This window comes from Exophiala dermatitidis (genome assembly GCF_000230625.1).
Source record: "Exophiala dermatitidis NIH/UT8656 unplaced genomic scaffold supercont1.2, whole genome shotgun sequence".
Classification (NCBI taxonomy): domain Eukaryota; kingdom Fungi; phylum Ascomycota; class Eurotiomycetes; order Chaetothyriales; family Herpotrichiellaceae; genus Exophiala; species Exophiala dermatitidis.
The window spans coordinates 819518-835447 of NW_008751647.1; the positions used below are offsets into that span (position 1 = coordinate 819518).

At 52.6% G+C, this 15930-nt stretch overlaps 5 protein-coding genes across 6 annotated transcripts; 4 read left to right on the forward strand and 1 right to left on the reverse strand.

Annotated features, from left to right (window-relative positions):
• Positions 1 to 207: 207 nt before the first annotated feature.
• On the forward strand, positions 208 to 1819 carry HMPREF1120_01799 (cysteine desulfurase; the record flags this gene model as incomplete). The annotated part of the gene is made up of 2 exons (XM_009155823.1): positions 208 to 1332; positions 1397 to 1819. The coding sequence occupies 2 exons, from the start codon at positions 208 to 210 to the stop codon at positions 1817 to 1819; spliced, it is 1548 nt and encodes a 515-aa protein (XP_009154071.1).
• Positions 1667 to 3431, reverse strand: HMPREF1120_01800. Of its 2 annotated transcripts, XM_009155824.1 has the most exons (3): positions 3182 to 3431; positions 3013 to 3135; positions 1667 to 2940 (listed from the first exon to the last, which is right to left on the reverse strand). In XM_009155824.1, exons 1-3 carry the CDS (start codon positions 3191 to 3193, stop codon positions 1975 to 1977), a joined length of 1101 nt encoding a protein of 366 aa, XP_009154072.1. In that variant the 5' UTR covers positions 3194 to 3431; the 3' UTR covers positions 1667 to 1974. The 2 variants fall into 2 exon arrangements, with proteins under 2 accessions (XP_009154072.1, XP_009154073.1); XM_009155825.1 differs by having other exon boundaries at positions 3013 to 3431.
• Positions 3432 to 3973: 542 nt separating this feature from the next.
• Positions 3974 to 5515, forward strand: HMPREF1120_01801 (uncharacterized protein; the record flags this gene model as incomplete). Its single annotated transcript, XM_009155826.1, has 1 exon — positions 3974 to 5515. The coding sequence occupies one exon, from the start codon at positions 3974 to 3976 to the stop codon at positions 5513 to 5515; it is 1542 nt and encodes a 513-aa protein (XP_009154074.1).
• An 894-nt stretch (positions 5516 to 6409) lies between these two features.
• On the forward strand, positions 6410 to 8011 carry HMPREF1120_01802 (indoleamine 2,3-dioxygenase; the record flags this gene model as incomplete). The annotated part of the gene is made up of 2 exons (XM_009155827.1): positions 6410 to 6700; positions 6755 to 8011. 2 exons carry the CDS (start codon positions 6410 to 6412, stop codon positions 8009 to 8011), a joined length of 1548 nt encoding a protein of 515 aa, XP_009154075.1.
• A 2689-nt stretch (positions 8012 to 10700) lies between these two features.
• HMPREF1120_01803 (uncharacterized protein) lies at positions 10701 to 15485 on the forward strand (the record flags this gene model as incomplete). Its single annotated transcript, XM_009155828.1, has 1 exon — positions 10701 to 15485. The coding sequence occupies one exon, from the start codon at positions 10701 to 10703 to the stop codon at positions 15483 to 15485; it is 4785 nt and encodes a 1594-aa protein (XP_009154076.1).
• Between the last annotated feature and the right edge of the window lie 445 nt (positions 15486 to 15930).

A 15930-nucleotide genomic window follows, 5' to 3' on the forward strand; every position in this document is an offset into this window, starting at 1 on the left:
AGCGGAAACTCCGCCTCGGCCGACATGATCTAATCAGATTGCCACGAAACTTCAAGTTCTGCCTCTGAGTCCAGCACCTCATCGTGAGATCAATCAATTCATCACCGCATCCCCCTTCTCCGCCCTGTTGTAGCCATCTTGCGCCCTCACATCCGCCTTCTTCTCCTTCATCTCACATATTGTCAGCTGGACTGACGCGTTGCCAACATGACTGGAGCAGCCTCCTCCGTCGTCAAGCAGGCGTCGCGAGCCTGTTCTCGCTGTCTACCGTCCGGTACCATATTCGGTGCATCACATTTCCGGCCTACCGTTGTCGCCACCTCACGACTTATCAATACTCGCAATTATGTGTCGGAATCGAAGCCTTCTTCGGCCCAGGTCACTGATGTGCAGTCGGCCATCAAAGCGGACCAGAGAAAGTTCACCGAGGAGAGTGGCAATCTCCCCTCGCAGGTAAAAATGCCTGGTGCGCAGATAACAGCGGATGCCATGATGAGCCCTCAAGCGGGTATACTCAAACATGCAAGTATTATGGATCAGGGCTCTCGGCCGATCTACCTCGATGCGCAGGCCACCACTCCCGTTGACCCAAGAGTCCTCGATGCCATGCTGCCATTTTTGACTGGGCTCTATGGCAATCCCCATTCGCGCACACACGCGTATGGGTGGGAAAGTGAAAAGGCAGTCGAACAAGCTAGAGAGCACATTGCTAGACTGATTGGGGCCGATCCCAAGGAAATCATTTTCACCAGCGGCGCCACTGAAAGTAACAACATGAGCATCAAGGGTGTCGCTAGGTTTTTTGGCAGATCGGGCAAAAAGAAACATATAATCACAAGTCAGACTGAGCACAAATGCGTCTTGGATAGCTGTCGACATCTACAAGACGAAGGCTTTGAGGTGACCTATCTGCCGGTCGACTCCAATGGCCTAATCGACCTTGCACAGCTCGAAGCCGCTATCAAACCCGAGACTGCCTTGGTCAGTATCATGACTGTCAACAACGAGATTGGAGTCATCCAACCTGTGAAGGAAATTGGGCAACTTTGTCGATCCAAGAAGGTCTACTTCCACACCGATGGAGCCCAGGCAGTCGGGAAGATTCCCATTGATGTGAATGAATGGAATGTTGATTTGATGTCCATTTCGAGCCACAAGATCTACGGCCCAAAGGGTATTGGAGCTTGCTACGTCAGAAGACGACCTCGTGTCAGGTTGGACCCCATCATCAGCGGAGGCGGGCAAGAAAGAGGTCTCCGAAGTGGTACCCTGGCGCCGTTCCTTTCTGTTGGCTTCGGGGAGGCCTGTCGCATTGCGAAAGAGGAGATGGAAGTAAGTTTGCAGAACCCCCTGTCATTTTGATTTTTCGAACTCGGCTAACATGCATCTCTTTTAGTACGACTCGAAGCGTATCGCGGCCCTGTCGAAGCGGCTGCTTGATGGCTTACTCGCCATGGAGCACACAACCCTCAACGGTGACCCTAAACGCCACTACCCAGGTTGCGTTAATGTTTCTTTTGCCTACGTCGAGGGAGAGTCTCTCTTGATGGCGCTCAAAGATATCGCTCTTTCGTCCGGCAGTGCTTGTACTTCGGCGTCGCTCGAGCCAAGCTATGTCCTGCGAGCTCTTGGAAACAGTGACGAGAGTGCTCACAGCAGCATCCGATTCGGAATTGGACGATTCACCACAACCAGTGAGATTGACTACGTTCTGAACGCTGTTCGGGAGCGAGTTACTTTCCTGCGGGAATTGAGTCCTCTCTGGGAACTTGTCCAAGAGGGTGTGGATCTGAACACCATTGAGTGGAGCCAACACTAGGCTCATCCCTCGCCCAGAACTCGGTGTGTGTGTAAAATATACGCTTCTGTCAATATCAATTGTACAGTCACTGTCGCTACGGTCATTTCAAGCCTGCGAATGAACGCCCGCCTCTCAATAGTCGGGATGGTCTGTCCATGACGAATTTGCCGGTTTCACAAATTGACCATTCTGGCGGAATCTCTATATCCATAGCCTCGAATCATATTCTTGATACCCTGGCCTTGTTTTGTTGCTTCCCATGCCTGGGGTGCATGCTCGAAGTCAAAGATCCTTGAGATCAGACTTCTCATTGGGGCGATGCTGTCTTCGAGCACATCCATTGCGATCTTGAAATCTCCAGCACTGTAACGAAACGCTCCATGCACGTGTAATTCTTTCTCGCTCATTGCCAGGATGGGGAAATTGACCACAGGCTTGCCCAAACCAGTCTGCACGAACGAGCCGCCCGGTCGGAGAACATGTACCGCCGTCGCAATTGAACTCTCTGACCCTGTCGCTTCTATTGCCGCATCTGCGCCCGGACCCAACTGATTCTCCTGTATTAACCTCCTGGCATTCTCTTCCGGTGTGGCATTCAAGTCCGGCTCGAATGTGCTGACATTGTTGAACCCTCTTGCAAATTCCAATTTCTCATCCACCAAGTCGACGGCAACGATCTTTCTCGCCCCGTACAGTCGAGCGACAACGCTGCAAGCCAGACCGATCGTGCCGGACCCCAATATGACCACGCTCTGGCCCGGTTGCACGCCGACCATACGTACAGCGTGTGCTGCCACGGCAAGCGGCTCCGCAAGGACACCCTCCTGCAGACTCACGTGTGGAGGCAGTTTGTAGCAGAAGTCCGCGGGGATCTTGAAGTATTTGCTCAGACATCCAGGACTGTCGGGGGGACATGCAGCAAACTTCATATCCTGGCATAGGTTGTAAAACCCTTCTTTGCACCGCATACACGACCGACATGGTTGGCCCGGTTCGATGGCCACACGGTCACCGGGTTTGAGATGGCTGACGCCAGGTCCTACGGCATGAATGGTGCCTGAAGCCTCGTGTCCCATTACCAGGGGTTGCGAGGCTGAAACAACATTGTCGCCCACGCCTCCATTTGTCCAGAAGTGCACCTTGATAACGCAAATACATGGTCAGGTTAAGGTGTTTCGAGGTGAGGTCTCCCCAGCCTGCCTGACACTTACGTCGCTTCCGCACACGCCTACGAACTTGATCCGTACTATTGCGTCTGTGGGGTCTGTAATGCTGGGCTCTGGCCTGTCTTCGATCTTTGCATTACCTGGACCGTATAGAACAACAGAGGGGTTCTTCGGGTGGTTAGCGGGCGCTGCTGAGTTGTGTTGTATTGCTCACAGACGGCTCCATCGTGACTTTGATAGTGATGTTATGCGGATGAGGAAGTATACCTTCACGACAACGGATTCTGTTGATTCCTGAGGGGCAGCGGTGCCACCAGGATCGCCAATGGTCTCAACCATTCTTTATATGGCAATCTTACGCCCTGCAGTGTGAGATTGGGCTCCCAACTGAACCTTGACCCTGATGCAGGGCACACACCATCGGGCCAAGTCTCGCCGTGCCCCTCCGACCATTATCATCAACGTCAGACCGGGAATTTTTGTGCGAGTGGTCACGTTTGTCTTTTCAAGTTACCGGCCTTCTACCAGACACTCTTCGGCGGTTCATGCAAAGTCTCGCCGATACTCTAAATATGGGCCACTTCCCTTCAACAGGCATACTAAACTTCTCCTCCTCAACATATCAGGCTTCATTATATCTCAAACGATCGAGAAAATATGGACAGCGACTCTCCTGAAACATCTTCTTCAGAGCAGAAAAGTTCTACCGTGTGAGCCAGTCCCTGCCGCGCAACTTATATGGAGTGGGTCCACAGAGGCTGAACGTTTTATTCCAGATGCCATCTTTGTCGACAACGGAAAACCAAATGTGATAGAAAGCTGCCACGATGTGGTTTCTGCATCAAGGCCAAGGTCGACTGTCAATATGTGATGCAGCCGAAGAAAAGAGGCCTTCGAGCCGGCTATGTCTCCCAACTGGAGAACCGTCTAGGTACTATTCCCGAGTTCTTTGACTTTGGAGAGTCACTGACATTGCGAAGAGGCGCTCGAGCAAGAGATTCGAGGTATGAAGAATCAGCGGCTGACTCTGTCACCGTCAACGACACAAACACCTGCCGCGCCAGTAGTCACACCAGCCGGCATATCCACCATTTCACAAGTCATGCCTTCCCCAGCTCAGAACTCGATCTTCAGTACTCCTCGGAGCAACACCAGTCAGCATTCCAGCCATCGACGAACGAAAACAGAATCGGATGCTGCTGTAGCCGACTTGATGACTCTGCCCCACGCATACATATGCACATTGGCGGATTTGTGGTTCAAAGAGTCCCAACCATGGGTGCCCATCTTGACTCGAAATCAGATCCAAAACGCACTGGACAACCTTCCGCTACCGCTGACGCACATTGATGACCTGGTGCTGAAAGCGGTCCTGGCGCTTCAAATCAAGCATTCCAGCCAAGCCATCTGTCTGGGTTATCATGGAAGACTGCGCCTATCAGACCACCTTCGGTCTCAAGTGATCAACGAAGCCTTCTCAAAGGCGTGTCTGAGCTCTCTGCAAGCATTATTGATCATAGCCATTCTCGACTATGGCGCAGACAACATTCCCAGCACTTTCAGCTTATTGTCTGTCTGTCGACGCATGTGCGAGAACATCGGGCTCTTCCGCAAACTGCTGAAACAAATGGAAGTGGAGAATCCGGCGCAGATCGGTCCACCAGCGATAGTAAGCAATGATGGAGATGAGCTGGCGATCCCGTTGACATGGGCCACATTAGCTCTCGATGCTGCCACGACACTCGGCATCAGCTGGCGAGACGTGTCAGCAGCACTAGTGGACCATCTGTCCAGCGTGGCCTATGTCAGTACGCCAGACCTCAAGGACAGTTTCCGCAGCCACGTCCACTTGACGGCGATTGGACTACAGCCTCTGCACACGTTTGTTCATGACCACTCGCGCGGGAGGTACGATCATTCGCGAGCGAATGCGCTCGAGGTGTGCGACGAGATCTATCACAATTTGATGAGCTATGTGCGATCGCAGCCCAGTTCAAGTTACACGTTGCTGGCGGACGGGTTGATCGATTTCGACGCTTATCTGATGCAGACCAGCTTGGTGGCTCATGCAGGGGTTATTATCCTGTATCAGCGGCTCGTTGACTTTGTGGACGATCGCTCACTCCAAGAGGTCCCCGTCCAGCGATGTCTTCAGGCATGCCAGGATTTGGTCTTGACCATACAAAGTATCAGTGACGCCGATTGCGAGTTAAGTACTCCCGTCATGGCCAGTATGCTTTTCGTCGCCGCGCGGTTCAAGTTGATCCTGTATCGCATGCTGAATCGGCCACGGGAGCCCATGTTTGACTCCCTCATGCATGGGATCAATATGAATGGTCGCCGCTGGGAGGTTGCGCGCCGGTTGGATATTGTGCTGCGCGCGGCTATCGTGGAGGTGGACTCGGATGGACACAACAGTTCCGAGTTGCCGGTCGACTTTTGGAATGTCAAGAAGAGTCATTTGGATATTTCGGAGGAGCTGAAAGAGTGGGTCGAGGGGTATAAGCATTCATTGTATGTTGGTGCTTTGAATGGGCCTTATGTGTGATGAGGCTGGCCTGAGAAATGGTAGGTAGTGTTTGTTGGTGTGTGCAGTGGTACTACTGTAACAGTATCAGGGTCACTTCGGCTGCCCCTCGTGGTGTGGGGTGGTAGTCTAACGTCCGCCTTCAACCACATGGGGCGACAGGGCTGTGCGGAGTTACTGCTCTCGGACACCCGATGCCACTAGCCCGTACTGCCGGTGAGCAGGCGTACAATACCGTACAGCGGCGGTCATCGCCTGCGTGGTGGCCGGCCTGCGATTATCGGCGGCGGAACATGATCAAGTCCATGAACCCTGCAGCGCGTCTCTTTTCGCCCCTCGAAGGCGACATCATCGAAAAACCGTCGAGATGATCGATCAGGCTGTGTTGATGCAATTGCTTCCTACAATATTGTATCTCGGATTCAATCAGGAGTATTAACAATGCCCAGACGTTGTCTGAATGATGGTCCCTCGCGTGCTTGCTCTCGTCCGGCGAGACCCGCCGCAGTCTGAGTCCCGTGGGCCGAGATTTCCATGTTTCCATCTTGATCCGAACATCGCAAGATTACTTTTCGCTTCACACCATCGTTACCAATCTTCTTGTCCTCATTCTTCTACAACCACCTCGTGACCTATTTCCCTATGAACCTCTCCTGCTGACCCAATTTCCCTTTCTTTCACTTTTCCTGTATTTCCAGCACACTACACAGCCTGCGCGCTCCGGTGGCGGCAGACTGCATTCCTTTGTTGAGTGGTTCTGTCTCCCACCGTGACGGCCTTCACCATATCCCACCCGAATATCGTCGTCGGCTGTCTGGCCACGCGGAACTGCTTTGTACATCCTCAGCGGATCTCTTGGTCCAAGATACCACAAGGGCGCAGATTGCACGCCTACCATCCCTCCCGTCGAACAACATGCTTCCTCCCATCCCGCGGCCCGAAGACTACGGGGTCTCCCCAGACAGAGGGTTCCTCCCCTCTGAAAATCCCATACAATGTCTCCCGCATCAAGTCTACGATCGCTGGGAGCGTATCATGAACAATTTCCAGTCGTTATTACTGTCGAAGAGACTGCGTACAGTCATAGACAAGTTACCTATCATCCCCGCCGTACATCTGGAGACCGAAGCCGAATGGCAGCGAGCATATTCAGTGCTGACATTCATGGCCCACGGCTACATCTGGGGCGGGGACAAGCCGTCAGAAGTGAGACTCTCGTCACTAAAAGAACAAAAAGACCAAAACTGACCTTGGACGCAGAGATTGCCTCCGCCAATAACGTATCCCCTCCTACAAGTCTGCGAACACCTTGATCTCCCTCCGGTAGCCACTTACGCCGGTCTATGCTTGTGGAACTTCAAGCCTCTCTTCCAATTCCAACCTCTTGTCCTCGAAAATCTGTCCATCCTGAACACATTCACCGGATCGTTAGACGAACAATGGTTCTACTTAATAAGCGTCGCCATGGAAGCAAAAGGAGGACCATGTATACCCATTATGCTGAAGGCCATCCAAGCAGCGCGAAACAACGACGCCGAATTGGTGACAAAAAGTTTACAGTCATTTGCGCAGACGCTAGACGAGCTGGGGACTCTGTTGATGAGAATGTATGAGAGTTGCGACCCTCATGTGTTTTATCATCGAATAAGGCCGTTTCTCGCCGGCAGTAGAAACATGAAAGAGGCGGGGTTGCCGCATGGTGTTTTCTACGACGACGGCAGCAGCCGCTCCACATGGCGACAGTATGGCGGCGGCTCCAATGCACAAAGCAGCATGATCCAGTTCTTCGACATTGTTCTGGGCATCGAACACAGACCGACAGGCGCCAAAAAGGACGAAACGTCCGAGTCCGAAGCCGAGCCGGGCGCCGCGCCCAAGCCCAGACACAACTTCATCCACGAAATGAGACAGTACATGCCCGGGCCTCACCGGAGGTTTTTACAGGCTGTCGAATCGGTGGCCAATATTCGCGATTTTGTCGAGTCCAACAGATCCAGTCGCCAGTTGACCATTGCTTATGATGCGTGTCTGGCTATGCTCAGGTCTTTACGGGACAAGCACATCCAGATGGTTTCGCGGTACATTATCGTCAAGAGCAGAGAGTCTCGCAGTCTGAGCCGGACTCGACGCGGGAGTAGCAGCGGCGGCAGCCCAGAGGACCACCATGCATCTACCCGAGGCAAGGGAATTGCTTCGATCCGATATGGCGGTGGACCGCAAGTGGGTGGTGAGGATCGGGATCGTGGCTCAAGTAATAAGAACAAAAAGATGCGAGGTACCGGAGGAACCGCCCTGATTCCGTTCCTAAAGCAGGCCCGAGACGAGACTGGCGAACCTGCTATTGATGACTGGGCAAGGAAACTGCTGATGGGTGGTCGGCGGACTGAGGCTGATGCCGAGATCGCCTTTGAAAGCAGAATCACTGCTGCCGAATTGGATTCCGATGAGCCCCAGATTGTTGGTCTCGCGGGGTCGTGGAACATGGAAGATGCTGGCGGTGGGCTTTGTGCTTACTAGCATTGATTCGATGAGTCGATTAAAACTTATGATGATAAAAATTGCATGATTTCGATCGGGTCGTATGTGAGACTCACTCAACTATGGGTGTTAAGTCTGGAATGGGATGGTCCGGTACTGCAGTCATGGTCTAAAGGACCCATTTGTTTATTACCTAGTGATGACATTATTGCATTCATGGCATTCTGGAGAAAGGAAAAGAGCTTATTAAAGAAAGAGGAACCTACGAAAAGCCAAAGCTGGTCTCAGAACAGCAGGCCTACAAATTAAATGCAGCGTCCACCGATGGCGAACCACGTTAATATCGTTCCAGAAAGAATCAATCTCCATTCCCAACTTGGTCTGTAAAACACGTCCAACTTCGCTTGTTGTCATTCACGCGTTTTGGACTCTGCTTACAACCCACCTGCAGTCATCTACCTACGACATTGTATAGCTGTAGCCAACGGTAGGACCATCTGTGTCGCCAATAAATTAGGTACCTAGGTAGGTACTCTACCTATCTACCTCGTACACTATTGTATAAGGTATGTAGGTACCTAGGTAGTTCTTCTGGGGCAAAATAGGGGGGTCACGTGCACCAAGCCTGAAACTGAAACAGAAATCACGTGTCAAGCTCCGCTACGAAACGTTCTTTCAACCCTTGCTTGAACCACATTGCTCCTCCCCAGCCTTGATCTCGTGTACTTGATACAGGCAGCTGTAAATATATATAGCTGTTTCGTCTCTACCAGTTCGAATTCCATTTTCCCAGGCTCCAGTCCACCACCTTTTGTTGCGAATAGACAGCTCGGGGTGTCCTTTCCTCTCTGAGTTGGATCCCTTCTGAACTCCGCCAATTGTCCATCGTCGTGGAGCAATAACTATGGTTCTGGAAAGAGATTGGAAGGATGAGCTTGAGCTTTTCCGGGCCGCTGTTCGATGATGTGGTGGATAGAAAATGGTTGGGCTCGAACTTTGCTTCTCGCTTTGATAGATTGGTAGGGTAAAAATTCAAGGTAGGCTGTGAGTATACTAGCTCTTACCTTTTGCCTTGGCTAAGGATGGTGGATGGCCGGACTGGGTTCGACGTTCGTCTGTGGCAATCAATATCTCCCTTTCCAGATGAGCCGGATAGGAATCCATGGATCATCCCCGTTTGCTTTTGTTGTTCTCAATCACAGGTCGGTTCAGAGTGTATCTCATCGGGGCTCGTTCGGTTCGTCATTTACTTCGATCACTATCGGCTTTCCATTGCGTTTGCTCTCGAACAAACGCAGGGTTCTGGTCTGGGTTGAGTCTGGTTTATACTGCCATGATTTCCTGCTCTTGAGGCGACACTGGAGGAACTCTGTGCATCACGACGCGTCAAGTCGCCATTATGGACCCGACCTTGTGTGGAGTCCTTATCAGCGGTGCCTCACTGCGGTCTCTTTCGACTAAGCCGCCGTCGACTTGAACGGTTGTCTCCGTTGACACGATGCTGTCGGTCTCTCGACGCGGGATGTCATTGGTACTGAGAGCTGTCCAAGCGATCTGCTTGTTCGAATGTGCCAGTTCGAAAGGTGAGATATCCCTGTCTGAGAACTGCGTCAAGGCCAGCATTCCGGCGAGCTCACTCCCTTGTCCATGATCTGTTCATGTCATGAACTCACATTGATGAGCTTGTACCTGTTCTGATGGATTCTTCATGTCCTTTGCCGAACAAGCCACAAGGCGACGTTGGACCGGCTGCCGGAGTCCATGTTGTCCTATCTTGATCACATACATCCACCAAGCGAACAGAAGCCTCTCGACCTGGCAGGGCATTTGGCCTTGTATGAGTTGTGCTGTTGCGTCGACTGCGAGCTGGTCGTATAGCCGCAATATCCTTCGATGAAACGGCGATCGCTCGAAAAATACTAAAAGGTGTCAGCTCAAATTCGTACCGTTCAATATGATATAGGGGTTCTCTCACCATATACTAAGCCAGGTTGTTGCCATCTTTGTTGCTAGACTGGACGGAAGTATGTTCGCCGCTATGATCAAATGTCAATTCTCAAAGGTGAGAGGTTCCCCAGCTGCGACATCCTGAGGAGGGCACCAGCAACGAACTGCTCAGATGCGCAGCGTCCCCTGGAGTGTATCTCAGACGGTAAGCCGATCCGTGGTAATGAGACTCGCCAAGTCGATACTCTTACTTTCAATGCCGCTGATGTATATGGGACGGTGCACGTGTTCGCGAGTGATAGATCCCGGTCTCTTGACCGCAAAGGTGACATTGGGCAATCTTCCCTCTTGCAGCTGCGAACAATCCGGGCGGCCTCCCCTGGGATTCACTGTGTTCAGAACAACACTGCGGCAGGTCGCAATTGTGGCCACTCCCATTGGCTCTCTATTGAGTTTCACTTCACCTTCAGCCAGCTCAATGAGGCTGGGTATTGGCGCTCCCGCGACCGTGATATGCTATTGTTCCCAACACAGGGAGAATCCACGCGCTCGCAAGTGAAGTGATACTAAATCCCACAGTCCTACTTCCTCAAGTCGCAGTTCATAATTCTTCTGCACTCACCTCCATTCTCATCCTCTCTCACCCTTTCGACCTCTCCTCCTCTCCATCCTTTCCTCACAAACCACCTTCACACTCTGACTAGCCATCAGAAACGTTAACATCAGAGCTTCGTTCTGTCTATCACATTGATCAACATCATTTTCATTGTCGACTTCCAGTATGGAAGCTCCTACGGGAGGCCAGGGCCGTCGCCCAGACGAGAATGAGTCTGCCAACGACTTCAACCATCATACTACCGCGCCAACCTCTAGCTCTACGGAGCAAACAGCGGCGACCATGGAAGGAGCAGTTGATTTCAATGACCCTTCATGGGTAATGAACTCGCCACTGTATTATGGTGACACCCTTTATGAAACTGAAGTCAACGACCCATTACAGTCCATGTTCTACCCACCTTACGTTCCGGTCGAGACCAGCAATGCGACCAATACAGCCGACAACAACGCTCAAGAGACCGATGAGCCGGAGACCAACGGGCTGGACATGTCCATGTTCATGTTTGATCCTAATAATGAACTAGGGCTGTTCGATTCCTTTAACGGGATCGATCCAGACGCGTTCGCTAGACTCTTGCACGGTACGAACAGTGAAGCCGAGCCTCAGACTGTTGACACCGACAACAACACCAATGCCGATGCAGGACTCGAGTCCGTCAATGATCAAGTTGGCTTGGATAATAGCAACGAAGACAACTCGAAGTCTTCGGCTACCATTGTCAGCAGCCCTCAAGGCAACTTGAACGACACTGTCGCAGAGACCAGTGTTGGTTCATCTTCTCCCAGCACGAGCGCAGGCGCTTTGTGCTCTGCCCCATCCTTTGCCGAAAATACAAGCGCGGCTGCAGCAGTCGACAACAAGTCTTTGTTGACTGGCGCAGGCAACTCGGGCGATATTTTATCCAGTGTCACTGAACATCTGAACAAGTCCCCAAACACTGCCAACAACCTTGATTCCTCCTCGGTTGATACAGGCAATGGCGCAGTCAATGGCGCAGTCAATGGCGCAGTCGGCTCTGACCCTTCTGCTTCCACGGCATCCAGCCCACTGTTCCCTCCTGACGGCAGCGCAGTCCGGGAGCCCACACCGCCAAACTTCAATATTTCCGACGAACTCACTCCGAACCCCTACTGGGACAGTCCCACTCAAGACACTCAAGAGACCTCTTTGTCAACCACTACCACGTCGTCTGAAGGTCGTAAGGAGTATCAGTTCGTGCCATACAATCCTCATCAAGAGACAACTGCGAGAGATGCAACCACAGAGTCGAAGGCAAAGAGACAGCGCAAGGCTGGCTCTACCAGTCCGGCTTCTGGCAGTGGTCAGTCCCATCTTTCTGCTCACCTCTCGGCTGTGCAAACTCCTGCGGACTCCAACAACTCGGGTAGCCCATCGCACCCTGCGTCTGCTCCAGGCCGACTTCAGCATGATAACGCTCATCATCCAGTGGCCGAGTTTCAGTCTCCATCAGGCTCAACTGGAAACATTCGACGTCGTCTCACTGGAGAAGTGACCCCGACTCCTGTGGCTGGCTTGACCAATGATGTCCATGGTACCCCTTCTACTCAGTCGAATAATAATGTCGTCAACGCAGCTGGTGGTGACCATGGTCCCCCTTCTGCTCAGTCGACCAACAATGTCGTCAACGCAGCTGGTGGTGTTCATGGCCCCCCTTCTACTCATTCGACTAATAATGTCGTTAACACAGCTGGTGGTTATGCGACCAACGATGTCGTCAACCCACCTGTTACTCAAGCGACGAACAGTGCTGTCAATCCACCCGCTGTTGCGGCTCAAGCGACGAACAATGTCGTTCATATGTCTGCTGCTGGCCAGGGCCCACCATATCCACCCCCATGGACAGGAATTCCTGGCATGGCCATGCAAGTGACAGGAGAGAGCCCGTTCTCGCTTCCTACAGATTCCTCTCCTACCCCAACCATGAAGGGCAAGAAGAGATGTGCATCCGAATCTCCAAGAGGCCTCCCTCCGACCAAGCGAGTCGAAAGAGAGACAGAAAGCGCAGAGGAAGACGGCAAAGTCGTCAAAGTCGGCAAAGACGAATTAGGTCCTCCCACCATCCTCAAGCATGTCACTTCTGAAGACAGACAGAAGATGTACTACGCGAGTCCCGAGTACAATCTTGACAAGACTACGACCCATTTCACTACAAAGCCGCCTGGAGACTACAAATGGTTGGAGCGCATCTATGGAGATCCTGAGGCTCCTCCATCGAGAATGTCCCAGATTACAGGTTACGAGTTTCCTGTGCCCCAGGTCTCCGGCATGATGGCCCCTTACACAGATCAGCAGGCCAATGCAGAATGGCTTGAAGAGATGAAGCTAAAGGCTGAGAAACTCAAGAAAGAAAAGACCGACTTTGTTCAGCCTTATGGATTGATTCAAAAGCAACGTGCAACCCAGGCCCAGGCTCAAGCTGCAGCTCAGGCACAGGTGCAGGCACCTGGCAACAATGGTCATGCTGCTGCTGCCACTGTCGCGGCTCAAGCTCAAGGTCAAGGTCCAGTTCGTCCCCAGGTGCAGGCACCTGGCAACAATGGTTATGCTGCCGCCTCTGCTGCTTCTGTTGCTGGTACGCCAGCGCAGACGTCCCAGGAAGCAGGTCGCAAACGAAAACGGGCTGGTTCACAAGTCCAAAACGATGGTCTGGTCCAGAACCCGACTCAAGTCCAGCCAATGGCCCAAGGTCCGATTCAGGCTCAAGCTTATGCTCCGGTCCAAGGGCAACCACAGTTCTACCCTCCCCAGAACTACGTGGCTGCTAAGGCACATGGTGGTCATCCAGGAACCCCGGCTCCGCTCGAAGCTGGAGGCTATCCCCAGTTACAACAACAAGTTCATGGTCAGACTTACGCTACGGTCCAGGCGAATGGTGCCATGCCGGCTCAAAACTATGTCCAGCTTGCTGATGGTACTTGGCTGCCTTTGCAAGCATATGCTCAGACTCCTGCGGGACAGGGTCAAGCACAAGTTTTCAATAATGGTCAACAGCATGGATTCGTGCAGGGTCACGGCCAACATTATATTGATACTAATGCTCAGGCTGCTCAGGCTCATGCAGCACAGCAAGCTCATGCAGCTCAAATGCAAGCACAAGCATATGCCCAGCAACAGCAAATGATCGCTCACGCCGCGGGCACACAACAAGGACAACGCTCAAACACTGAAACAGCAGCCACTCCAGCACCGCCTACTCCGGCGGCCTCTGGACGTGTTGGAGGTGGACGTGTTGGGGGCAAGGGTCAGGTCCAGAAACAGCCTCGGGCTCGAAAACCTCGCCTCACAAAAGCTCAGAAGGAGCAGCAGCAGAAGGACGCGCAGGCGCGTGCCTCTGCTGCCCAGGTCCAAGTGCAATTCGGGCGAGCTGGTGGTGCTCCGGTTCAGATCGACCAAGCCCAGGACCAGGCTCGAGCCTATGCCGCTCTGGCTCAGGGCAATCCTGCCTATGCTGCTGCCCATGCGCGTGCGCAAGCGCAAGCCATGAATGCAAACAATGTCTATGCACATGGTCAGGCTCAAGTTCAACCCGGATTCAACGGCCAAGTCGCACCTCAAGGACATCATGCCGCCGCCGCTGCACCAGCAGAGGTCATTGTTATTAGTGATGGCGAGGACGAGCAGGCTCCACCCCCTGCTAAACGTCGCCGCAAGACATCGACGGCTCGCAACCAGGCGGGCATGGCAACAAATGAACAGCTCTCCCGGTTTCAAGCACCATACATGGCAGATTTGTTTGAGAACGCGCAAATCGCCCCTGCTGTCGGTCTTGGCCTTGACCTTGGTGCGGTTGATCCGCGATTGGGCAACCAGCACATGGCTATGCAGAGTCACGCCAACCAGCACATGAACATAAACACGGTGTCGAATGCGGGCAATAACATCGATCCAAGCCTGCAAATGGCCAGCACAGCTGCGGTCGAGAACCAGAATGGTAGTGTCAATGCCAGTGTCATGAATGGTCAGAACTATGGTAACCCGCCAGCGTCGCTAAATGAGCGACAAGAGGCATGGAAGGGTGCCAATACGAATGTCAGCCAAGATGCGAATGCCCAGACAAACGTCAATATGGACGGGAGGGGTATGAGCTCTATCAACGGCGGCAACAACATCGGCAATGCCATTTCCCAGGCAAATGCCAACAATTTGAACTCTATCAATAACGATGGATTGAATGCTTTGAACGGCAGCAATGTTGGCGAGAGTGTCGGCGTCACCACGAACGGTGCCGTCGCCTCGACCAGCAATAATGCCAACACTACTAATGCCGGTTACAATACCGAGCTTGCCACTACAGCAGCACAAGCTCAGGCACAAGCTCAGGCACAAGCTCAGGCACAAGCTCAGGCACAAGCTCAGGCACAAGCTCAGGCACAAGCTCAGGCACAAGCCCAGGCACAAGCCCAGGCACAAGCTCAGGCACAAGCTCAGGCGCAAGCTCAGGCGCAAGCTCAGGCGCAAGCTCAGGCGCAAGCTCAGGCGCAAGCTCAGGCGCAAGCTCAGGAACAAGCTGTACAAGCCCAAGCTGCAGAGCCACCTGTGGCCAATGATGCAGATCTGAACACTGATTTTAGCGAGTGGATCAACTATGATCCCGACAACACCGAGGAATCTGGTTCTTCGAATGCAAATGCGGACACAAGCTCTGCAAGCAATTCTCAACACACCTCGTCCGAAGGCCAGGCCTCAAAAGAGACAGACCTGACATCGAACCCAGGACAGGAAGAACCTACTGGTCCTTCTTCATCAACTGGAGCTGAAGCCACCGCACAACAAGCACAAGCCCAAGCATCCACTGGCACTTTCGACGTCAACGAACAACTAGACTTTGATAATCCAGGTGCGGATTTTACCCTCGACCCGGCCTTCGACTTCGATCTCGATATTACCAAGCCTATTGATTGGGACAAGGAGTTTGCCGGTTACTGATTCCGGATACGGCACTCCTTCGGGTTTCTGGTTCGGCACGCCAGACTGACGAATGGTCTCGAAAATGAAGACGGATCGCAGTAACGAACGGATGCCATTCACTTTTTTTTCGGACATCAATTGGTTTGATGTTCGCATCGTTTAGGAGATAAGGAGTGGAGGAGCTGGGAGTTGGGATTCGTGGAGGAGTGGAGGAGATCATGGGGATTCGCGGAGGAATACCGGGTGGAGGGAGAACCCAAAAAAACACTCACCGAAAAAAAACACGTAAAAGAAAAATCAAACGAAAAAACGGCAAGTCCGACTGCTGCGTTTGTGCTTGGTTGATTGCCTTTTTGCTTGATTGCTTGCTTCTTCTCTGGACCGCGGCTCGTCTCAACTTTTGCAAAAGCTGGTCCAGCAACCTACCTACACCATCGATGGGTGTTGACACGGACGCGCATCA

Coding starts and splice junctions, on each gene's coding strand:
- HMPREF1120_01800 (XM_009155824.1), bottom strand. Junction 2,941..3,012: donor TAGGCGTGTGCGGAAGCGAC/GTAAGTGTCAGG, acceptor TGCGTTATCAAG/GTGCACTTCTGGACAAATGG.